This window comes from Mustelus asterias, chromosome 14 (assembly GCF_964213995.1).
Source record: "Mustelus asterias chromosome 14, sMusAst1.hap1.1, whole genome shotgun sequence".
NCBI lineage: Eukaryota > Metazoa > Chordata > Chondrichthyes > Carcharhiniformes > Triakidae > Mustelus > Mustelus asterias.
In genome coordinates, this window is record NC_135814.1 from 18,772,463 (window position 1) to 18,797,244 (window position 24,782).

Genomic DNA, 24,782 nt, shown 5'->3' on the forward strand with positions numbered 1-24,782 from the left:
TCTTTCCAGCGCTTCCACATCCTTCTTATAGTGAGGTGACCAGAACTGCACACAATATTCCAAATGTGGTCTCACCAAGGTCCTGTACAGTTGCAGCATAACCCCACGGCTCTTAAACTCCAACCCCCTGTTAATAAAAGCTAATGTGTAAACTCTGCGCAGATAGTGACCCAAGCCGGGAATTGAACCTGGTCCCTGGTGCTGAGAGGCAGCAGTGCTAACCACTGTGCCACCGTGTTGCCTTGTACTGAATTGTATCACTTGGTACTGAATAGTATTATCTAATTTTAATAAACCTTGAGAGATTATTTGGAACACCGCTTTAATTTCCATGCTGAAAAATATTTCAATGTAGCAACAGTCTTTCTTTAGTGTCTATATGGAATGATGATCATACAATTACTGGTGAATTCTAAAATTGTATCCCCAATCTGACTTGGGATCTATATATGAGGAACTGTATGAATTGTGCCCAGCCAGTATCTCAGTGTCAATCAGTGGAATGTCAGTTCTGTGCCTGGATTATAAGGTCGTAAGGCACTGGTGTACAATTGGGGCAGGATTTTCCCTGTGGACTTCCTGAACATTGCTATCAAGCTCCAATGGGGGTCAGAAGCCCGCGTTGTGTGAGAATCATAGAATCATCATAGAATCCCTACAGTGCAGAAGGAGGCCATTCAGCCCATTGAGCCTGCACCAACATCAATCCCACCCAGGCCCTATCCCTGTAACCCCCTGACACTAAGGGGCAATTTAGTATGGCCAATCCACCGAACCTACACATCTTTGGACTGTGGGAGGAGACCGGAGCACCCGGAGGAAACCCATGCAGACACGGGGAGAATGTGCAAACTTCACACAGTCACTTGAGGCTGGAATTGAACTTGGGTCCTTGGCCCTGGCGCTGTGAGGATTGGTCTATGATTAAGCTTGGCAAAGTACTGCACTGGTTTGCCATTGCCTTCTGCAGCATGGCTCACCAGGAAGCTCTCACATTCTTATTGCCATCCAACATATTGAAAGGATTTACAGGCTGATAATGAACCAGTTTGGCTGTGTTATGAATGCACCTTCCGTGGCTATCAAGTCCCAGAGCAGTACTTGAATTGGAACATCTGGCCCAGAGATAGGGACGTTTCCCACTGAGACATGAGACTACCCCACTGAAATGATGTTAATAAATCTCTACTAACACATAACCTTAACTGAGTAATCCAGAACTGGAAAAGATAAGAATGAATAATTTTCCTGTTGTTTGATGCAGATTAATTACAAGTCGGATTTGGAGTGGTTGCGTGGAATTGGATGGATTCCAACGGATTCCATAGACGTCAAGAAAGTGAAGCATGCCCAGGATATTATAAGTGATGTAAGTATGAGAGATCTTTTCCACCACATGATCAGCAATAGTAGATAATGCACAAAAAATGGCAGTGTAGCAGTGATCACTTTGGTAAAATAATCACATGCCCATGATTCAAATTGACACATCCATGTACATTTTACAAAAATCTGCCATGGATATCTTCATAATTGTCCAAAATATACAGACATAACCTTCAGCCCCACCTCTTGGATGGTAGACTGGCAGAGGTTCCTGACCATTATAGATCCCACAGAAATATCATTCTGATTGAGCTCAATGGTAGGTTCTTTACGCTACCCAAACAACAAATGTGAAACTTATACCCCCTTTTGGGAGTGCAATGATGGACACTTCATGGACACCAGGGATATTAGAAACAGGAAGAGAAACCACTGAAAGTGATGCAATGGCTACAGTTAGATAGATAGGCATGGAACCAGGCTAGAGCACTCTGCCGAATGACCACGGTAGAGAATGGTGCAGTCAACTATGTTAAAGGATGCAGAAAGGTCTAGAAGGATGAGGATGGGCCGTTTACCTAAAGTCATGGTCACATTGGATGCAATGTGTGACTTTGGTAAGACATATGAACTAGGAGCAGGAGTAGGCCATCTGGCCCCTCGAGCCTGCCCCGACATTCAATAAGATCATGGCTGATCTTTTTGTGGACTCAGCTTCACTCACCCGCCCATTCACTATAACCCTTAATTCCTTTACTGTTCAAAAATTTATCTATCCTTGCCTTAAAAACATTCAGTGAGGTAGCCTCAACTGCTTCACTGAGCAGGGATTTCCATAGATTCACAACCCTTTGGGTGAAGAAGTTCCTCCTCAACTCAGTCCTATATCTGCTCCCCCTTATTTTGAGACCATGCCCCTAGTTCTAGTTTCATCAGCCAGTGGAAACAACTTCCCTGCTTCTATCTTACCCATTCCTTTCATCATTTTATATGTTTCTACAAGATCCCCCCTCATTCTTCTAAATTCCAATGAGTATAGTCCCAGTCTACTCAGTCTCTCCTCATAAGCCAACCCTCTCAACTCCGGAATCAACCTAATGAATCTCCTCTGTACCCCCTCCAGTGCCAGTGCATCTTTCCTGAAGTAAGGAGACCAAAACTGTACCCAGATAAAACTGTTTCATTACTGTGGCAGGGGCAGGAATCTGGTTGGAGGGAGTCAAAAACCTTTGTGATGACCAGATAGATGGTGCAGGAAGGATGAGTGTGAATTTACACTCAATGTAATGCAACATGCCCTGATGTAGGTACACACACCTGCAGGTGCCAACAAGGCGAGCTTCTTTTCTCAGGGTTACTGCGTGTAGGAATTAATCAAACAAATGCTAAGCATTTACCACAGGGAAGCACAAAGGAGTGGTGGGGGAATTCACCATAGGTCATGCTCACATACCTGCATAATACCATTGAGAGAGACCTAGTAATGGGCCAAGTCCTAAATGAAGAAAGAGAACAATTGAAAAATGTGGTGTAAATAGGTATGGCAAGTTCATTATCCACATAGCTAATTGACACAAACTGTTTGATGGAAGAGCCCTTGAACTTGGGAGTATATTTGAATCTGTTCACCATCATTGGATAAATGGTGCTATGAGTATACAAATGGTTCAGTCCATTGTGTTTGCACTAATTTTGTACCAACTGAGGAAAAAAAATCACCCCTTGTCTTTCAGTTAATAATTTCCATTGTCTTCAACAGAGAAATTACCGCACAAAAGTGGATAGCCTCCCGTTTACACCAGTGGCTGACCGAATTGATTACGTTGCAGCTAAACAGAGTGGGGACATTCTGAATGATGTGAGCACATGTTCTACTACCTCTGATTATATTACCTTTCTACTATTGTCCACTTTTTGCTGCTGTTTTCTCATCCATACTTCCTTCCAATGTTTAGATCAAGTACCGTGAAGCATGGCATGCCTGTAAGACAAATTTCATGCTGGTTGACACGCCAACGATGGTTGCAGCACGTGACGCAGATCGAAACCGGAATGAAGTTAGTACCAAATGGAAATGTCAAAATCTTATTTTGGACCCCAACCCATTGTGTTCATCTATCAGACTGATTGGGACACTTGCCTGGTTTACAGACTTTTTAAAGCCATCCACATTACTAACATCAGTAAATCCGGGTTTCACTTAAGATTAACATCATAGTCAAACAGAACCCTGTCAGAATTTTTAAAGTTAGAGATACCTTCAAAAAATTTCAATTTTGATACAAGGTCCATTTGTTGCATGAACCAACGATCAAAAATATTGACTATCAGCTGAGGAAACCTAGAGCTAAATGTTACTTTAAGATGTAACCACCACGCATTTAGCTGTAAAACATGTAGACAAGGTTTCTAACAACAACATGTGTGTGGCATGTGTAATACATTTAGAAGGGGGGAGAGAGAGTGAGAGGCATAACAGCAATGGATAAGGATATTGAAGTTCACGTGTTGGAGTCTGAACTTTCATCTAAGTGACAAGAGAGGTAAAATGAGAGGGCTGCCCATTTTACTTTGTAAATATCACTTTCCATGAATGCAATTTTGTTACTGGAAATTAATCAAAGCAGCCATTCATAGTCTCTAAGAATTTACACCAAAACAGGCCATTTGGCTTAACGGACCTCTACCAGTATTTATACTCCTCATGAGCCTCCTCCAAACCAACTTCATCTGGTCCTATCAGCATGTCCTCAGTGTCTCCTTACTTTAGTTAGTTAGTTTACTCTTAAGTGCATCAATATTAATCACTTTGTCTGCTCCATATGGAAGTAAGTCCCACATTCTTGACATTCTCTGGTAAAAAGGAAACCTCTCCTGATTTCCTTGTTGCATTTGTTCATGACTATCTCTTCATCACGCCTAGTTTTGGTTTTCCCACACAATGCGCCTGAAATAATTTCTAAAAGCTTCTCAAGCCCCATAGGTCAAAGGTTATTCATCAGTATGTGTGTCACCTGCTCAATAGAAATTGACCAAATCCTGTTGCATCCACCAGTCTTTGTGCATCATGAACAAAAACAAATGACACTGGCCATCCTGCAACATTGATGCAAAATGGGTTTTTATTCCTTTCCTTTTAACAAAATTAGAAATCACATACCTCACAGCATTGGCTGCAGGATCAAAGACCCCGAGGTAAACCAATTCAGAAAGGTTGTAGGTATGTTTTCTGCTGTTTAATACTTTATACCAGGTAATCTGAACACTTCATTTTCATTTGGTCCCAGTGCTTGAGGCCTTTTTGTTGACTCCAACGTGCTGATAAAAAAGCTGTCCTAATTCATTCCCCTTCTGTAGAACACCATAAGACATAGGAGCAGAATTAGGCCACTCGGCCCATCGAGTCCGCTCCGCCATTCAATCATGGCTGATATTTTTCTCATCCCCATTCTCCTGCCTTTTCCCCATAATCCCTGATCCCCTTATTAATCAAGAACACAAATTCTAAGGATAATCCTGACCCACGTATTCAACCTTTGGCATATTAGTTATGCATTAATCAGGACTTGTTTGTGTTATCTTCTGTCAAATAACATACACTGTGTTCCCTCCATTTAGAAATTGTACAAGGATGGTTGGGAGAAGATAAAAGCCACTGGTTACAATATGCCAGCCGATGCAGTATCGATCTGTCATGCCAAGGCATCACAAGACAAACAAAGTGAGGTGGGTCTTGTTCAGAACAGTAACCACTAATTAATTACCTAACTGCACCAGTACCTCAGTGACAAGTTTGGCTTGATTTGATTCACTATTGTCACATGTATTGGGATGCAGTAAAAAGTATTGTTTTTTGCGTGCTATGCAGACAAAGTATACCGTTCATAGAGTACATAGGGGAGAAGGAAAGGAGAGGGTGCAGAATATAGTGTTGCAATTACAGATAGGGTGAAGAGAAAAACCAGCTGAATATATGATAGGTCCATTCAAAAGGCTGATGGCAGCAGGGAAGAAGCAGTTCTTGAGTCGGTTGGTACATGATCTCAGATTTTTGTATCTTTTCCTTGACGGAAGTAGGTGGAAGAGAGTATGTACGCGGTGCGTGGGGTCCTTGATTATGCGGGCTGCTTTTCCAAGGCAACAGGAAGTGTAGACAGAGTCAATGGATGGGAGACTGGTTTGCGTGATGGGCTGAGCTTCGATCACGATCCTTTGTAGTTCCTTGCGGTCTCGGACAGAGCAGGAGCCATACCAAGCTGTGATACAACTGGAAAGGATGCTTTCTAAGGTGCATCTGTAAAAATTGGTGAGAGTTGTAGCAGACATGCCAAATTTCCTTAGCCTTCTGAGAAAATAGAGGAGTTGGTGGCTTTCTTCAGTTGTATGATTTCTGTTGAAAAGATGTAATAGTGAGAGTCAACCTGTACCATGGAATGATGGTTTCTGAATAAGGTTACAATCTTGTTCAGATCATTGAGAGCCATGTCCAATGGAATTGGCTCTTTCTGTTATTGTACTCCCCAAGCTGTGACAGTTTATGTATTAAAAAGTATTAAATAAAGTAAACCTATGAAGCCTGCTTTATAAATTATTCATGATTACCGATTATTCCATTATTGCAGATTGGCTTCCATTACTTCACTTGTTCTTTTCCTCATCCGATTGCCCTGCAACTATTTGGTTAAACCCCATTGTCTTCTTTTGTTTTGCTAGCTGAAATATAAAGCTGAGTATGTCAAGCAGCGTGGCCATCACATTGGTTGCCGTGATATCAACGACGACCCCAAAATGGTTTGGTGTATGCACGTCGGCAAGATGCAGAGTGACAGGGAGTACAAGAAGGAATTTCAGAAAACTAAGACCAAGTTCAACATGCCAGTCGACATGCTGGACATCCTGTTGGCCAAGAAATGCCAGACCCTGGTCAGCGACATTGACTACAGACATTACCTACATGAGTGGACCTGTCTGCCAGACCAGAATGATGTGATTCAGGCAAGGAAGGCCTATGATTTGCAGAGCGATGTGAGTATTAGTCCTTTCAGTCTTTTACCCTGCCAATTTTAATGATTCATACTGGACATTAGCATTCCTCAGGGACCTTGCCCATTCACTCTGGGCATCTATGCAACCTCTGTTATCCTTGTCCTGTCAGAATGTTGTTTGGGGGTAATATAAGGTGACTCTATCTGATACCCCTACATACCTGATACCTAGCATGGCAGAATTGTTGTGTGAAGAGAGATTGGGAAGACTGGGCCTTTATCCACTGGAATTCTGAAGAATGAGAGGGGATCTCATTGAAGCATTCTGACAGGGCTGGACAGACTGGATGCAGGGATGGTTTCCTTGGCTGGGGATTGTAGAACAGGGGGTCACAGTTTCATGATAGGGGAAAGGCCATTTAGGACTGAGATGAGGAGGAACCTTTTCTACCAGAGGGTGGCAAACCTGCGGAACTCTCTACAACAGAAGACTGTGGCGGAAAAGTCACTGAATATATTTAAGAAAGAAATAATTGGACACTAAAGGTGTCGGGGGTTTGGGAAGAGGATGGGAGAATGGTGTTGAAATAAAGGATCAGCCATGATCATATTGAATGGCGGAGCAGGCTTGATAGGCTGAATGGCCTCCTCCTGCTTCTATTTTCAATGTTTCTCTGTCACCATCAATCGATGTACCATTAGTTAGTCCAATGGCTAATCTAAGAACCTGTTGAATAGAGGAGTTGGGAAGGGTTCAAAACCAGAAAGTGTCTCACTTCATTTTTGCCATTTTTAACTTTACCATTGTTCTCATATATCATTCTTTTCTTTTCAGTACTTATATAAGTCAGATCTCGAATGGGTGCGTGGTTGTGGTTGGATTCCCCTGGATTCAGTTGACCACAAAAAGGTGAAAAATGCACAGGCGATATTAAATGAGGTAAGTATAGTTTATCCTGTACGTTTTGGTGGTTCATTCTTTTCTGAATCGTTTTTCAATCATTTCATTGGCATTACATGTTTGGTATCTTCTGCCTTTTTGATCATTTTCAGAGAGCGTATAAAGAAAATGCAGTCTCCAACTTTGCAAATTTTACCCCAATCACTGACCCTCCAGAGGTGGTGCAGGCCAAAATAAACACAACCAACTTGAGTGATGTGAGTATTTATTCACATTTTCTAACAAATACCGAATGCATTTTTGAACTGCAGCTCAGAAGAGTGGCCAACATGGCAGGAAAAGGAATGTCAATGGGGCGATTTTGCGCCCGCGTTAGCCATCAGCATAAATGGCGACACAGGTCCCACTGGGGTGGGGGGGCATTCCCATTGTGTGGTTTGAGATGGGGGGGTTGGTGAGAGGGAGAAGGCCAAGGCCTTTGGAGGGGGTGGGGTGGGGATACGACAGTGATGGATAATGGACAGTGAGGGGGGCACCTGTCATTGAGAGTCCGGAGTCCTGGCAGTACTGCTGCAGTGAGAGCCCCCGATGATTGTGCCATGGGGGATTGGGGGCTGGAGATTCCCCCATTGATTTCATGCGGGGGGTGGGGTTGGGCGGCTGTTAGAATTTTAACTCTCTGCTAATCGGGGCACCCTTTGAATCTGGTGCCCCGATCTCTGTGGAGCCGACCTTGCCGGCTTTATCAGGCCGCACATTGCCAGAGTCATGGCCCACATGCTTTTTGTCAGAAAATCTGATCTGAAAACTTGGCAGTACGTCCGGAGAGATAGACGTTGGTTTTCAGTCAGAACCTGACACTAACAGATAATGGGAAAATTTCACCCATAGTGTCATGTATTTTGATAAAGACTTGAGGAGCCAGTTGCAAGCAATGTAGACAACATGCCTCCAGTTCTCTAGCTATGTAGGACCACCTGCTGTTGCATGATCTTATCTTTCTTGACCCTTTAAGTCAACATGGCCTCAGCCTTTCAAGTGTAATTGTCGTCATGTTGCATTTATTCAATTTTTTTTTTACAGCTAATCCCTAATTTTCCCAGAACTACAAAAGACCTCTAAAATATTACTATGAACTATGAATTAGATATTTATAATAGTATGTTCCTATGATACTCTATCAGTCAATTTTGACTTGTAAAATGTTTAATGTACTCTCTCAAGCTGATTTGAGGTCCTGAGCAGTTTGAGAATAGTCTAATGTTGATTAATTACTTAGTGAGTTTGTGAAGTGAATGGATGAGTGCTGTTGCCGGTACTTCATTGAGTCAACTTTACATTCGGAGCTTTGGCTTACATTTTCTACACTGGTGATTTTACTCTCTGTCTTGCCTGGTTCTCACGAGTTTGTTGCTGGAGCTGTTGTTTTAATGCCTTGATTTTAATAAGGTTGCCGATTTTTTTTTTTAAATCAGTTGAAGTACAAAGAGACATTTAACCTTGACAAGGGCAAGTACATTGGTTCTGCCGACACGCCCCAGCTGGCTCACTCAAGGGAAATGGCAAAGCATGTCAGTGAGGTGAGCTTTCACAAGTTTCATTCTGAAAATAAAGCTCAATTATTGCAAATCTTCTTGCTGTTTGTTAAAAATTCCTTTTGCGCCATGAAAATAGCGTTATCAAGGACTAAACATTTAACTTATTGGAGGAAGCCATATGGATCGATGTGGTTGTTATCTAACTATATTGTTTGTGACTTTGTACCCGACAGAAATTTTATAAGGATGACTGGGAGAGCAGTAAAGCTTTGAGATACAGTTTGCCTCCGGACTACCTGCCTCTGGTCGTTGCTAAGCATGCTGAGAACGTAAGCAGTAATGTAAGTAGAGATCAATTCTATCTTCCTTGGCATTTTTTTCTGACTGTGGCATCCATTTAGCGGGCATGGTTACTAATTTAAACATCAATTTGATTCCCAGCTGAAGTACAAGAAACTGTATGAAAAACTCAAGGGACATTACCTGGCAGGAGGTGATATCAAGGACTTCCCTGCAATAATCCAAGCAATGGCAATGGATAAAATGAGGAACATGGTACGTGCCACTTTGACATTGTCACGCTGTGTAACGATCAAAGACATATTATCATTTGGTAATGTTCTTTCGCCCAGTATTTCACTGTTACAAATCACAAATTCTAACCTTCTTTGCAAGGTTATTATAAAAATTAGGGATGGGGTTTTCCATGTATGTACTTCAACGCTTTTATAGAATCATAGAATCATACAGTGCAAAGGAGGCACTTTGGCCCGTCGAGTCTGCACAATCCCACCCAGGCCTTATCCCCATAACCTCATGCATTTACCCTAGCTAATCCCCCTGACACTAAGGGGCAATTTAGCACGGCCAATCTACCTAACCCGTTCATCTTTGGAATCTGGTTCACTATTAGGGAAAGAAATCTGCCATCCTTACCTGGTCTGGCCTATATGTGACTATGTATGGGTCAGTGACTCCAGACCCACAGCAATGTACCATTCAGTTCAAGGTCAATTAAAGTTGGGCAATAAATGCTGGTCACATTCTATGAAAGATTATTTTAAACGCAGATAGGAAGTTTTCATTCTGTATCCCCATCCTCGTATAACTGCCGACCAACTTCAGGTTGTCCATCTGTAAGCTCCTAATCCTTCCCTCTTGGTCACGTGTTGTGCATGTATGTTCTGAATGTTAACTGGAGCAACATATCACATGGTGCAGATATGGATAACAGCCATAACTTCACCGCACACATTCTCCAGGATGGCTTCACACCATCATCGGCTGAATGCGTGCAATCAAGATCCTTGCACACTATTAAGCTAAGTGAGCAGATTATATTGTAGGATGGTTAGAAAGACTGCACGGTCAAAATAACACTTTATGCATATTAGGAAGTCTCCTTTTTCAAGTGCTATGGATTTTAAAAAAAATCTCAATATGACGGCTAGCTCTTTTTGGAGCTTAAAATGTAGCTCCCTTTATAAATCTCAGCCACATTTAATGAGCAATGGAATGCACAATGTATTAATGTCGGTAGCACAGTCCTTTCATTGAGACTATGATATCTCTAAGTCGATTCCAATTTTCAGCTGGATAGGGTCACTCCAGGATTGATAATATTTTACAAGATGATATTGAGAATAGTGCAAAATAGCAGTCAATGACTCGGCAAGTTTACTTAACTGGCACATACAAACCAGGAATGCACCAGTCCATGTTGAGTTGGGTGGCACAGGGGTTAGTACTGCTTCCTCACAGCGCCAAGAACCCGGAATCAATTCCAGCCTTGGGTGACTGTCTATGTGGAGTTCGCGCATTCCCTCCCATGGCTGCGTGGGTTTCCTCTGGGTGCTCTGGTTTCCTCCCACAGTCCAAAGATTCACCAGTTAGATGTTAAATTACCCGTTAGTGTCAAGGGGGACTAGCAGGGTAAATATGTGGGGTTACGGGGATAGGGCCTGGGTGGGATTGTTGTCAGTGCAGGCCCGATGGGCTGAATGGCCTCCTTCTGCACTGTAGAGATTCTATGATTCTAATTTCCAAGCTCAACCAGATGGTTTGTCTCGGTGCATCCGGGATACAGTTGGAGAAATACAACTCATCTTGAGTAAGGGTGATATAGTGGAATAAGTCTGCGGAGGCATAAGTCCCTTCACCAAAATCCCTTTGTTTACAACTCTAACAGCAGTACACAGAGTGCTAGCAGTCTACCTCCGGGGGTGTCAGAGACACTGACACTGCCGGTTAAGTACAAGGCAATGACTCCCTAATTGGCCCATCAATTGGATCCTTAATCAGGGCGTTCATACTCCAATAGGCCAACCTCAATGGCCTGATTGAAGTCATTACAGATAGTTTGTATCAATCGTTCTGGTTAGGAGGGAGAAATATAGCCAAGAATTTTGGGGGCGATTCTCCCAAAAGTGCTGAATTGGCGAGAAAACTGGCCTAGATCACAACTGTTTTTTCAGTGCAACTTCACACTCGAATCTCCCCACTCTGTGCAATGCAGAGGTCACAATTGTGAATATCATTAAAAACCCGGGGGTGGGGGGGGCCTATTCACGCCAGAGGCTGACAGCTCCAGAACTCTGCGCATGCGCAGTGGCCCCGATCTGTCATTCTCCCCATTTGCTGGCCAGCTCGATCGCAGATTTAAAATACATTAAAAACAATATTTAAATCACTTACCTGTCTTCCCACCGGTTTCCAGCGCAGTCCCAACTGCAACCGTTCTCTGGCTCTGGGAGACACACATGCATCGGGGACGCATGCGCGAATCCCGCAAAATGGCCAGCATGCGCATCTCCCAACCCGACCCGCCAGAAAATGTGCGGGTCGTGATGGGAGAATCGCCCCTCCTTGTTTCTGACTGTTGTCCAACAGTCTCTGCTGGTAGTATATGTAAGTAGATATTGGTAGAAAATAGAACTGAGCTTTGTTTTAATATTCACTCTGATCAAATAACTTGCTCAACACTCCCCTGTCAATGATCCCCTGCCTGGATGTGCAAAATCTCACTAGCTGTCCTGTCTGGAGACAATATACATCTCTTTAACCTGTGCTTAATGCTCCCTCCACTCACATTGTCTGTACCTTTAAGACTTGATTAGCTGTAAAGACTCACATTCCAATCATTATTCATGTAAATTGAGTTTGTGTCTTTATGCCCTGTTTGAGATCAGAACTCCCACCCACCTGACGAAGGACAGCCTGTTCCGAAAGCTAGTGGCTTTTGCTACCAAGTAAACCTGCTGGACTTTAACCTGGTGTTGTTAGACATCTTACTGTGTTTACCCCAGTCCAACGCCAGCATCTCCACATAATGATCACTTAAGCATTCAAAGCACTGAAGAATGCTCAACCATGACTGTATTAGAGGAAGGATGTTAGTGATTATTTAACATTACATTCTGTGCCCATATTTTACGTTACTATTGTTTCATTTCTTAGATGGATTACAGGAGGGGTTACGAAAATACCAAGTGCGCAGTTCACATCCCCAGTGACATGATTAGCAATGTTGTGGCGAAGAAATGCCAGCATATCCTCAGCGACATTGAATATCGCAGCTACCTTCATCACTGGACCTGCCTGCCTGATGAGCATGATGTAATTCATGCCAAGAAAGCTCAAGAGATCTTAAGTGACGTACGTATGAATTTAGTATGCGCACTGGTCTTATCCGTAAATGGTAGGGCGCTTAAGGAGAGACTTAGCTCACTGTTTACCAGTGGAGGATCTGTGCTGGAGTCTCTGGCTGTCACTAGCATTGTAAATATCCACTTTGGGCCAACAGAAATCCCGATAAGTGATGTGAATGAACATTGAAAGCCAAGCAAAGCTATATTCTATCATAAAAGGGGAGATTAATCACTGTACCTTGATATTTGGTGTTGAGCAGTATGGATTATACAGCACGATGAACAATATTACAGATATTCCCCGTGGTGGAATTCAGACGGCCCTTGTGAGAGAGAACTATGTTTTTCCATGGAACCCTCAAACCAGCTGGGGTTTTTTTTGCCGTTTGGGAGTCTTGCCCCTGCTGCTTTGCTTATTGGCACCGTTCAATGTTGGGACGTCCAGTTAAAATGAAATAGATTAAAGCTATCTTTGTTAATAGAAACAGGAGTAGGCCATTCAGCCCCTCGAGCCCACTCCGCCATTCAGTAAGATTATAGCTGATCTGTGACCTAACTCCATGTACCTGCCCTAGGTCCCATATCCTGCTCAATAAAAATTTGTCTATCTCAGACTTAAAACCCAACAATTGAACCTCATCCACCACCATTTGAGGAAAGAAATTCCAAACCTCTACCACTCCCTGCATGTAGAAGTATTTTCCAACATCTCTCCTGAATGGCTTGGCCCTAATTTTTAGATTATGGCTCCTGGTTCTACAGCCTTCAACTAGTGGAAACAGTTTATCCTTATTCACCCTGTTGTTCCCTATAAATATTTTGTAGACTTCTATCAGGTCTCCGCTCAAACTTCCGGATTCATACACAAAATTCAGAAGCTCATGATATCATTACGTTGCTACCATTCACCTTTATCTCTGAGTAACTATTAGAATGCTTGCTACAGTTTGAACGTGGCATTTGTGTTCACAGATATTTCAGAGGAGTTCAACATCCTTGAAAATTCCCTTTTCAGGATAACTCGTATCTGGCCATGCTCTAGGCTCTATTAATGACTGGTATCAGGACAATTGAAAAGAGCTGATAGAAGGAGACTTTGACTATTACTGACTTTATTTTTCCATGTTACAGTATGTGTACAAGGATGACCTGAACTGGCTGAAGGGCTTGGGCTGTTATGCCTGGGACACTCCAGAAATACTACGAGCCAAACAGTCCTACGATATACAGAGCGAAGTAAGGCATATTTAGCTTCTTAGCAACAATTCTTTCGCATTTGATAATGTGAATGCCAGAATATGGGTTAGATCTGTGGCAGCATAAATCAAATTCAGTTCAGCCAAATTACAACAAGAAAACTATATACATGCGTGCCAGGTTAGTTTGTCTGTTATTAAAGAACTTCAAGTAGAATGTCATTCTTAATTGGCATTTTATCTTTTTGAATTAGATTTTTGAATTCAGGTTCAAAAGAAGCCTCTTTTTTTTTTCTATTCAGTCACAGGATGTGGGCATCACTGGCTGGGCCGGCACTTATTGCCCATTCCTAATTGCCCTTGAACTGATGGCTTGCTCAGGCATTTCAGAGTCAACCACACTTTTTTTATTCATTTGTGGGACAAGGGTGTCCCTGGCAGGGCCAGCATTAATTGCCCATCCCCGAGGGCATTTAAGAGTCAACCACATTGCTGTGGCTCTGGAGTCACATGTAGGCCAGACCAGCTAAGGACAGCAGATTTCCTTCCCTAAAGGATGGCACGGTGGCACAGTGGTTAGCACTGCTGCCTCACACTTCCAGGGACCTGAGTTCGATTCCTGGCTTGGATCACTGTCTGTGTGGAGTTTGCACGTCCTCCCCATGTCTGCGTGGATTTTCTCTGGGTGCTCCGGTTTCCTCCCACAGTCCAAAGATGTGCGGGTTAGGTCGATTGGCCGTGCTAAATTGCCCCTTAGTGTCCTGGGATGCGTAGGTTAGAGGGATTAGAGGGGTAAATATATGGGGTTACGAGGATAGGGCCTGGATGGGATTGTTGTCGGTGCAGACTCGATGGGCTGAATGGCCTCCTTCTGCACTGCAAGGATTCTATGATTCAATAACATTAGTGAGCCAGATGGGTTTTTCCGACAATCGACAATGGTTTCATGGTCATCAGTAGATTCTTAATTCCAGATATTTTTTTATTAAATTCAAATTCCACCATCTATCATGGTGGGATTCGAACCCAGGTCTCCAGAACATTAGCTGAGGTTCTGGATTAATCATAGAAATCATAGAAACCCTACAGTGCAGAAGGAGGCCATTCGGCCCATCGAGTCTGCACCGACCACAATCCCACCCAGGCCCTACCCCCACATATTTACCCGCTAATCCCTCTAACCTACACATTTTAGGATTCTAAGGGGCAATTTTTAACCTGGCCAATCAACCTAACCCGCACATCTTTGGACTGTGGGAGGAAACCGGAGCACCCGGAGGAAACCCACGCAGACACGAGGAGAACGTGCAAACTCCACACAGACAGTGACCCGAGCTGGGAATCGAACCCGGGACCCTGGAGCTGTGAAGCAGCAGTGCTAACCACTGCGCTAATAGTCTAGCGATAATACCACTAGGCCATCGCCTCCCCTAAACAACACTGTTATGGGTCTGGAGTCACTTGTGGGCAGATTTCCTTCCCCTAAAGGGCATTAATGAACCAGATGAGGGTTTTTTTCGGCAATGCTTTCATGATCATCCTTAGATTTTCAATTCCTTTTTTTTTACTGAATTCAAATTTCACCATCTGCTGTGGTGGGATTCAAACCCGGGTCCACAAAACATTACCCTGGCTCTCTGGCCAATACCAATACACGATTGCCTTTGGGTATGCACTTGAACGTACTTGCATAGCACCTTGTACCAAAATCACATTACTTCAAATTATATATATTGTACATATCTGGTGGAAAGGAATGTATTCGTGTAGAAAAGGACAGCAGCACTAAATCCTAGCACATGGACAGTGTTTTGTCAGGATCTGAGGGTCTAGTTTCAGCCAAGACTATTAAAGGAAAATGCTGACCAGAAGTAAAGGAAAGGAAGCAAGTAACTAAAGCAGCTGGTCTGAGGAACTTTCTACTACCTGGTGATAGGAACAGGGCAAGTAGAAGACTAAGATCAGCTATGAGCGAGAGAGGGACAGAGAGGGACCAGGATGCTGCCTGGTTTGGAGGGTAGGTTTTATGAGGAAAGGTTGAGGGAGCTAGGGCTGTTCTCTCTGGAGCGGAGGAGGCTGAGGGGAGACTTAATAGAGGTTTATAAAATGATGAAGGGGATAGATAGAGTGAACGTTCAAAGACTATTTCCTCGGGTGGATGGAGCTATTACAAGGGGGCATAACTATAGGGTTCATGGTGGGAGATACAGGAAGGATATCAGAGGTAGGTTCTTTCAGCAGAGAGTGGTTGGGGTGTGGAATGGACTGCCTGCAGTGATAGTGGAGTCAGACACTTTAGGAACATTTAAGCGGTTATTGGATGATAGGGAGTGGGATAGCTTGATCTTGGTTTCAGATAAAGCTCGGCACAACATCGTGGGCCGAAGGGCCTGTTCTGTGCTGTATTGTTCTATGTTCTATGTATTTCTGTTCCCTTTGGTGGTAGATGGTGACATTGTGATAATGTCACTGGACTGGTAATCCAGAGGCCCAAGCTGGTGCTCTGGAGACACGAGTTCCAGTTTCATCATGGCAGCTGGTGGAATTTACATTTAACGAATAATAAAAGAATTGAAAGCTAGTCTCAGTAATTGTGACAGATGGTGACCATCAAGGATTTTTGTAAAAATCCATCTATTTCACTAACATCCTTTAGGGAAGGGAATATGCCTTCCTTACCTGGTCTGGTCTACACGTGACTCCAGTCATGTGTTTGACTCTTAACTATCCTCCAAAATGGCCTCACAAGCCCCTCAGTTCAAGAGCAATTAGGGATGGGCAATAAATGCTGGTCTTGCCAGTGACACCCACATCCCATGGAAAGAATGAGTTTTTTAAAAAGCTGCGGTTATTTGTGGTTCGCAGGGCAATGTGAAGAGAAACGAACTTAGAAACAGAAGTTATCATGAAAAAATATTTTCTAAAAGGCATCATGTAAATTGAATATTTAAATTAGTGGTATTTTCCAGTGAATTATCGGACCAGAAATCCTCAGTTTGTTGCAAGTAATGTCCAGGAAGATGTCTGAAATGATATATTTTGCGACTGCAAATCAGCATTTGGTAACTTTGGACATCTGGATTATTACAGATCAAATACAGAACTGATGGAAAGAAGAATTTTGAGAACTACAGTGTGGTCACAGATACTCCAGTCTATGTCACAGCTGTCCAGAGTGGTCTTCAGTTAAGTGATGTAAGTACTTAACAGCTATCATTCCAAGAACCCAGAATAGCTTTGACTTTAGTTGGCCAAATCACAAATATCTGAGAACTCTTTCAATGTGTCCTCCTGTGTGAGCTTTTGTTGTCCTTCAAGATAATCAGGACCTCAAGCAGTGGTGAGCCGTATGAGTGGCCTGCCTCCATCTCAGTGGGTCGCAAGATTGAAATCGGGCTTGTTCACTAACCCTGACCGCCCCCCCATGAATAAGATTAAATATATGCCGAATATTTCACAACGAGTTATAGAATATGCTTAATCCTTTATATATTAATAGAAATATAATCAACTTCAAATGGTAAAAACTAAAGAAAAATTACACCTTGGACGCAGAGGGAGGGTACGGTTCTCACAGTCAATGTTATGGTCAATCAGCATAACACAGAAACACAGAATACTACAGTGCAGAAGAGGCCCTTCGGCCCATCAAGTCTGCACCAACGCATGAAAGGCCCTGACCTGCCCACCTAATCCCACTTGCCAGCACTTGGCTCTTGGCCTTGAATGTTATGGCGTGCCAAGTACTCATCCAAGTACTTTTTAAAGGATATGGGGCATCCCGCCTCTACCACCCTCCTAGGCAGCACATTCCAGACTCTCACCACCTTTTCCTCAAATCCCCCCTAAACCTCCCACCCTTCACTTTTAACTTATATCCTTTTGTAACTGACCCTTCAACTAAGTGGAACAGCTGCTCCCTCTGCACCCTGTCCATGCCCCTCATAATTTTGAACACCTCAATCAGGTCACCCCTCAGTTTTCTCCGCTCCAGGGAAAACAACCCAAGCCTATCCAATCTCTCTTTATAACTTAAATGCTCCATCCCAGGCAACATCCTGGTGAATCTTCTCTGCACCCTTTCCAGTGCGTTCATTTCCTTCCTATAATGTGGCGACCAGAACTGCACACAGTATTCCAGCTGTGGCCTCACCAAAGTTCTATACAACTCCATCATGGCCTCTCTGCTTTTGTAATCTATATCCCGATTGATAAAGGCAAGTGTGCCATATGCCTTTTTCACCACCCTATTTACCTGCCTTTCTGCCTTCAGAGATCTTTGGACAAGCACGCCAAGGTCGCTTTGTACTTCAGAACTTCCCAGTGTCAGACCTTTCATAGTATACTTTCTTGCTAAATTACTCCTTCCAAAGTGCATCACCTCACACTTTTCAGGGTTAAATTCCATCTGCCCAAGACACTCAACCTCACTGTTAACCACCCGGCCAATCTTTGCATGCTCGTCTGTTCATTTGTCCTTGCTTTATTTGTGTATCACTTCAGTCATACTGGTACAAAAAGAACTATGTGGACGGAAACCGTTGGAATGTGGCAACCCAGTGCAGAGGCAACAGTCAACAAAATATCTTGTGGGCCGCACTCAGAACCCAGATAGGCTGCATGTGGCCCTCCCAGGCCTCAGGTTGCCCATCACTGACCGAAAGGTAGTTAGTGAGATTGGTGGATAAACATTAATGCAAAATTTATAGGGTGTTCCTCCTCTTGCTATTTTAGCTAGGTTAGAATGAATCTATTTAACTTAAGCTTTCAGTGCAAGCACCAGATCCTCCCAGTTACTCTGCCATAAGAGCATTGGAACAGAAATTGGCTCTCGTCGTGCTTGTTATTCGGGTGATAAAGTAGAGTTGGGATCCAATTTTGGTGCACAATCTTTCATGTCTGGAGTCTGCTGGCTGCCAAATTGGAAGTCAGTGATATTCCTCATGTACAGGCTGTTTGACAGAAAGAAGCCTGACAAAGAAACATAGGAAATGAATGGTACAGAAGGAGGCCATTCAGCCTATCAAGTCTGTGCCAGCTGAAGAAAAGAGCAATCTAGCCTAATCCCACTTTCCTGTCCTTGGTCCATGGCCCTGTAAGTTACGACACTTTAAATGCTTATCCAAGTATTTTTAAGTAGGACAAGATAATATTCAGGCAGATGCCTTGTGTATGCAACTTGGGTTCCTGGTCTTAGGACTCACTCCCAATTCTACATTCACTAGTCAAGTTTACCCTGTGCATTGGCTGGTCCAGAACAGCAGCCCTCGAAGGAACCACTGGTGGTTACTCACATAAAGGGACATGAACCTTTTTTACAGTTTTGGTTCTTTGGAAATAAGAGGAGTTTGCTCCTCCGCCAGCCCAGTTTTCACCTCATCTGCTTCGCCTGTCGATAGCAGTTAATGTCCTGCTGTTGCTATTATTTTTTATCCGGCTGGTTTTTGTGGTTCAGCTCACTGTATGTCAAGTTACGTCATCCTTAACTAACAAAAGGCTGATGGTTCTTCTTCTTACAGGTTAAATACAAAGAAAACTATGAACAAAACAAGGACAAATACACAACTGTTCTAGACACTGTGGATTACAACAGGACCAACGAGCTTAAATCTATCTATAGCAGTGTAAGTTCTTTACACAGGTACTCTCAAGGAAGTATTAAAGGGGCAATGTCACTACAGGGGCAAATGCAAACTTTTCATTGACTCCCACAGTGGTGTAATGAATAGATGTACTGCATGTTTTTAGTATCCATTGTCCAGACAAATGCATGTAAATGGTTACTTGTTACAATATGGAGGCTAGTGCCCATGAAGCTGCAAACTGGCATGAATCGCCATCTCCAGGATAATCATGTCACCCCATGTGAAGTGATTGGAACAATATAATTGCTGTGTTAGTGATAGCGTGAGGCCAACCATCAAATCTCACACTAACAATTACTGCTGACCACATGGATGGATATTAAGACATACCTCTATTTATGGGCATCCCATGTCTTTCGTCCCTCATATGTGTTACCATTGATGACATTGTTCACCTACTCAAGTGCCATAACTGTCAGGTGTTTGTCCTTCCATCGCTTTGTCTGTAGCCACCAGACATCCTACCTCCATGCCCCCTCTCTCCTAGTCACCCGTCTCCTGCAGCATGTGACTGGGATAGTTTACTGAAAGCAATCAGGAGATTAAGCTGCAGGAGTGGTGTCGGAAAGCCTTTTAGGGATCATTATTTCATGCATTTTGAGAAACCTGGCGGAAAGGCAAAGCTGACAGGTCTGAACACCATGATCGCGAGTAATAAAGCACACACAGTAAATTAGGCAGCTGCAATCAGATGAATCCAAACTGGGAATTGCAAGTTTCATAGAATCATAGAACTCCTCCAGTGCAGAAAGAGGCCATCTCATTCAGGCCTTATCCTCGTAATTACCCCGCTAATCACCCTAACCTACACATCTTTAGAAACTAAGGAGCAATTCAGCTTGGCCAATCCACCTAACCTGCGCAACTTTGGACTGTGGGAGGAAACCGGATCACCAGCAGGAAACCCACACAGACACCGGGACAATGTGCAAACTCCACACAGACAGTTACTCAAGGCCGGAATCGAACCCGGGTCCCTGGCGCTGTGAGGCAGCGGTGCTGACCACTGTGCCACCGTGCTGCCTAAGTTTGTAAACTGAAGGAGAAACTGAAAACCCAGGTTGATTAAGAGCCTCATAATTTGAAGGTCATGGGGAAGAATTAGAGGGGAAAGATTTGAACACAATGAGAGAGTAGGAAGGAATAGGAGGAATGTGTAAGAATGACAAATTAAATGCAACACCTTTCTGAGTTTGATAAATTATTGTTATGTTTTTATATCTCATGGCATCATCCAAACCTTTTGCATGTGACAGAGACTTAGTTTACAGTAAAGTAACATGCTCCCAGCCTCTCATTCTTTATTCAATGACGGGTTTAGATTTGCGTTCTTGTGGTATCAAACACAACTCAACATCATGCAACAATATGCGATGTGTATGCTAGCATTTGCCGCCTTATTGAATTGCCTGTTGGTTTATCAATATTCAATTTTAGGTAAATCATAATCATTGGTATGTTTGCAACTTCTTTTCCTGCAATATGTAACTCACAACGTTAAAAATCTTATGCCTTGGGTTTGAAATAATGCTAATCCATTTCTACATAATCATGCACCTTTTCCTTTCCTAGAATGCTTACAAACTGGCCTGGGATAAGGTGAAGGCAACAGGCTACACGATGCCAGGAGATGCTTTTTCGATAGAGTTGGCCAAGAATCAGAAATATATTCTTAGCCCAGTAAGTAGAGAATTGTAATCAAATGTGGCTAAGGCCAGGTAGTTGAGGGTACGCTTCTATTCTCCTGGCATTGGCAGTAATAAGAAAGCATCATGTTTATATATTCAGCTATTTGCTTTTCTTTTGGCATGAGGTCAAACTGTGCGCGTTCAATCTTTCAGATAAAGTACCGTGAAGAATACGAGAAGTTCAAGGCGCTCTATACTGTGCCACGCTCTGTGGAGGATGATCCTTATACCTCGCACTGTCTGAAAACTGGAAAATTAAACCTTGATGTAAGTAGTATTTGGATTGCACTATAAACCCTGAGTTAGTCGGCCTGAATAATTTACACTCTTCTCCAAGCATTGATCATAATTCTTCCTCTGATCAATGTAACGCTGTCTCTGGTCAAGTTATTCGAAAGAGGTTGTCCTAGGCCATCCCAAGGATTGAGTGCACCTGAGCATCCTTGACTCAGGTTTTCAAAAAAAAAGAAATAGAAATATAGAAAATAGGAGCAGGAGGAGGCCATTCGGCCCTTTGGGCCTCCTCCACCATTCATAATGATCATCGCTGATCATCCATCTCAGTAACCTGATCCCTTTAGCTCCAAGAGTGAGAAATTTATACAAATGGGATGTCTCACATCCTTTAAAAAGTACTTTGATGAGTACTTGGCATGCCATAACATTCAAGGCTTTGGGCCAAGTGCTGGCAAGTGAGATTAGGTGGGCGGGTCAGGGCCTTTCATGCATCAGTGCAGACTCGATGGGCTGAAGGGCCTCTTCTGCACTGTAGGATTCTGTATGGCAGAGGAAGGTTGTCTGCTTTGAAATGGGCAGTGATGCTTGTTTAATTGGAATGAGAGAATTATCCATTAATCTTTTTGTTCTTTTTCTTGCATTTTATTTAATTTAATGAGAATTGATTAATGAGATGTCATTTCAATGGTCGTAATCTATTTGGCTTGTGCTTTGTACAGCGTCTGTATCGGGAAGCATACGAAAATAACAAAATGAAGGTACACATCATGCCAGATATGTTGGAGGTGGTTGCTGCCAAAGAGACTCAGGCCAAGGTCAGCGACATTGACTATCGCAAGTACCTCCACGAATGGACGTGCCTGCCAGACCTGCAGATTAACATTCATGCCAAGAAAGTCTGTGAGCAGCTAAGCGATGTAAGTGTTGGTTTTCACAGCATGTTTACTTTCACTGAATGGACAGTTATTGTAGCTTTCTGTTACTGAAAGACACACAATGTTATGCAGTAAAAGTTGTATCTTGTGATGCCAAAAAAGAAACTTACTGGAATCTTACCAAAAAAGTCAGTGGAAGCAAATTTGGCAGCAACTTCCAAAAGGAAATTGGATATGTACTTGAAAAGAAATTGACATTGAAGGGCTATGGGGAAAGAGCCTGGGGGTTGGGGGGGTAGAGGGGGAGTTGAACCAATTGAATAGCTCTTTGAAAGTACTGTCGCAGGCACAATGGGCCAGGCTGCTTACATCTTTGCAGCTTGCTGTATAGTTCAATGGATAAAACTAATGTGCAGTTGGGTACTGATTCCGTAAAGAAGGTACTAGGTTTGATCCCTGATCTATATTGACTTCAGCCATTCTCGCAAACTTCAACTCAGTATCCTGGACTATAAAGGGGTTAGCTACTAGCGATCTAGAACATAGAACATAGAACATAGAACAGTACAGCACAGAACAGGCCCTTCGGCCCACGATGTTGTGCCGAGCTTTATCTGAAACCAAGATCAAGCTATCCCACTCCCTATCATCCTGGTGTGCTCCATGTGCCTATCCAATAACCGCTTAAATGTTTATAAAGTGTCTGACTCCACTATCACTGCAGGCAGTCCATTCCACACCCCAACCACTCTGCTCACTGCTTTGCTATAGAGTGTTTGTGTATGCTTGCGTGTGTTAATAAGAACATAAGAAACCTAAGAAATAGGAGCAGGAGTAGGCCATCTAGCCCCTCGAGCCCGCCCCACCATTCAATAAGATCATGGCTGATCTGAAGTGGATCAGTTCCACTTACCCGCCTGATCCCTATAACCCCTAATTCCCTTACCGATCAGGAATCCATCTATCCGTGATTTAAACATATTCAATGAGGTAGCCTCCACCACTTCAGTGGGCAGAGAATTCCAGAGATTCACCACCCTCTGAGAGAAGAAGTTCCTCCTCAACTCTGTCCTAAACTGACCCCCCTTTATTTTGAGGCTGTGCCCTCTAGTTCTAGCTTCCTTTCTAAGTGGAAAGAATCTCTCCACCTCTACCCTATCCAGCCCCTTCATTATCTTATAGGTCTCTGTAAGATCCCCCCTCAGCCTTCTAAATTCCAACGAGTACAAACCCAATCTGCTCAGTATATGCGTTTGCATGTATGTATGTTTGCGTGTGTGTGTGTGTCTTGGGGTGTGTGTGTTTATGTGTGCATGTGCATGTTTATGTGTGAATGTGTTTGTGTGTGTTGATGTCCAGTGAGGGCAGGTTTAGGGTGAGATGTGACAACCTATGACTGAATACTCCACTGTCACTTGCCAGGGTCACACATCACAGGATAAATGGGGCTGAGGAAGCTCATTTACCCACCATCTCCTCCCACCCCCTTATTTAGCCATCCAGAAAGACCTTAGACAAGCCGTTCCAACTCTATTGCAGCATCTGTTTTTCTCCCTAATTGATTGCTGATGTTTTACCTCCATTGCTTTATCTGGAAATCAATTTTTATCCTTGCACTTTAGCTTGACATAATATCTGTCCCCATTTCCTATTCTGTACTCCTCCATAACCTAGCATCCCCTGAAAAAGGTTGTTATGGAGTACAGAATCGGAAAGGAAGCCGGAAATCTCTCCATCATCAAATTGCATACATTTCTGCATTTCCATTGGTTCATTCAAGGTCTTCCCAAAAATGGAGCAGACACTTCTTGGCTTTGCCTCTTTCATGTGGATGTCACAGAAAGAGGGGGAGGCAGCACTATTGCTGTCTACCTGCATCCCCAACCTGAGAGAAAAACGTACCTCTGGAACTATATACCCTCTGGTGAGAAGTGCATGGTAGCAGGAGAGGAGCAGTTTGAGAGTGCCCTTTGTTTCTGAGGTTCATCAGCCAATGTATTAAAGTGATTCTTAACTTTTGCCCAGAGCAGGCATTAAGTTGGTCAAATGCCTGCATCGACCCACCCAAAGCCAGCATCATAAGCTATGGGGCATTGTCAGGTGTTGCTCTCACCAGCCTAAACTGGTGAGTTGCTGACTGCTCCATGAGTGGATAGATCATCAAATTGACAAGAGGGGATGAGTCTATAATCCAATGGTACCGTTAAGGGCCGAATCAGAAGTTGAGACTGAATGGGGAATAAAACAGAAATTACTGGAAAAACTCAGCATCTGTGAAGAGAGAGAAAGAGAGAGCGACAGAGTTAATGTTTCGCAGCCAATTCTTTGGAACTGAAGAGTTCCGAATTACCAGCAGTTCTGGAGATGAGTTATATCAGACTCGCAGTGTTGTGTGAGATTCTCTGGCCTCTCCTCAGTGTTTTTCTCAGCGGTGAGAGGCAGTGTGCCATTCGCTGATGCCGGGATCTTCTGGTCTAGCCGCTGTCAACAGGAATTCCCATTGAAGCCACCACCCCATACCGCCGGAAAACTTGCAACAGGGAGCACGCACCTGGCGGTCCCAGAGAATCCTGCCGGCATGAATGGCCAGAACCTGTTTCTCCCTCTACAGATGCTGCCAGACCTGCTGAGGTTTTCCAGCACTTCCTGTTTTTATTTCAGATCTCCAGTATCTTGATTTGATTGCACTAAATGGGGGAGGGTGATATGTAAAGTAATGGCACCTGCTGAGCTGCGGACAGAAA

The 24,782-nt window shown here is 43.4% G+C and overlaps 1 protein-coding gene across 28 annotated transcripts in view; it reads left to right on the forward strand.

Annotated features, from left to right (window-relative positions):
- Positions 1 to 24,782, forward strand: part of neb (nebulin) — a 286,658-nt gene that overhangs the window by 155,604 nt on the left and 106,272 nt on the right. For all 28 annotated transcript variants that reach the window (XM_078227934.1, XM_078227935.1, XM_078227937.1 and 25 more), the window contains exons 80-96: positions 1,265 to 1,369; positions 3,086 to 3,184; positions 3,282 to 3,383; positions 4,945 to 5,052; positions 6,040 to 6,351; positions 7,147 to 7,251; positions 7,365 to 7,469; positions 8,688 to 8,792; positions 8,984 to 9,091; positions 9,192 to 9,305; positions 12,207 to 12,404; positions 13,529 to 13,633; positions 16,684 to 16,788; positions 19,113 to 19,217; positions 20,811 to 20,918; positions 21,080 to 21,193; positions 21,883 to 22,080. In XM_078227934.1, the coding sequence (XP_078084060.1) occupies positions 1,265 to 1,369; positions 3,086 to 3,184; positions 3,282 to 3,383; positions 4,945 to 5,052; positions 6,040 to 6,351; positions 7,147 to 7,251; positions 7,365 to 7,469; positions 8,688 to 8,792; positions 8,984 to 9,091; positions 9,192 to 9,305; positions 12,207 to 12,404; positions 13,529 to 13,633; positions 16,684 to 16,788; positions 19,113 to 19,217; positions 20,811 to 20,918; positions 21,080 to 21,193; positions 21,883 to 22,080 (2,196 nt within the window). The remainder of the gene's footprint in view (positions 1 to 1,264; positions 1,370 to 3,085; positions 3,185 to 3,281; positions 3,384 to 4,944; positions 5,053 to 6,039; positions 6,352 to 7,146; positions 7,252 to 7,364; positions 7,470 to 8,687; positions 8,793 to 8,983; positions 9,092 to 9,191; positions 9,306 to 12,206; positions 12,405 to 13,528; positions 13,634 to 16,683; positions 16,789 to 19,112; positions 19,218 to 20,810; positions 20,919 to 21,079; positions 21,194 to 21,882; positions 22,081 to 24,782) is intronic.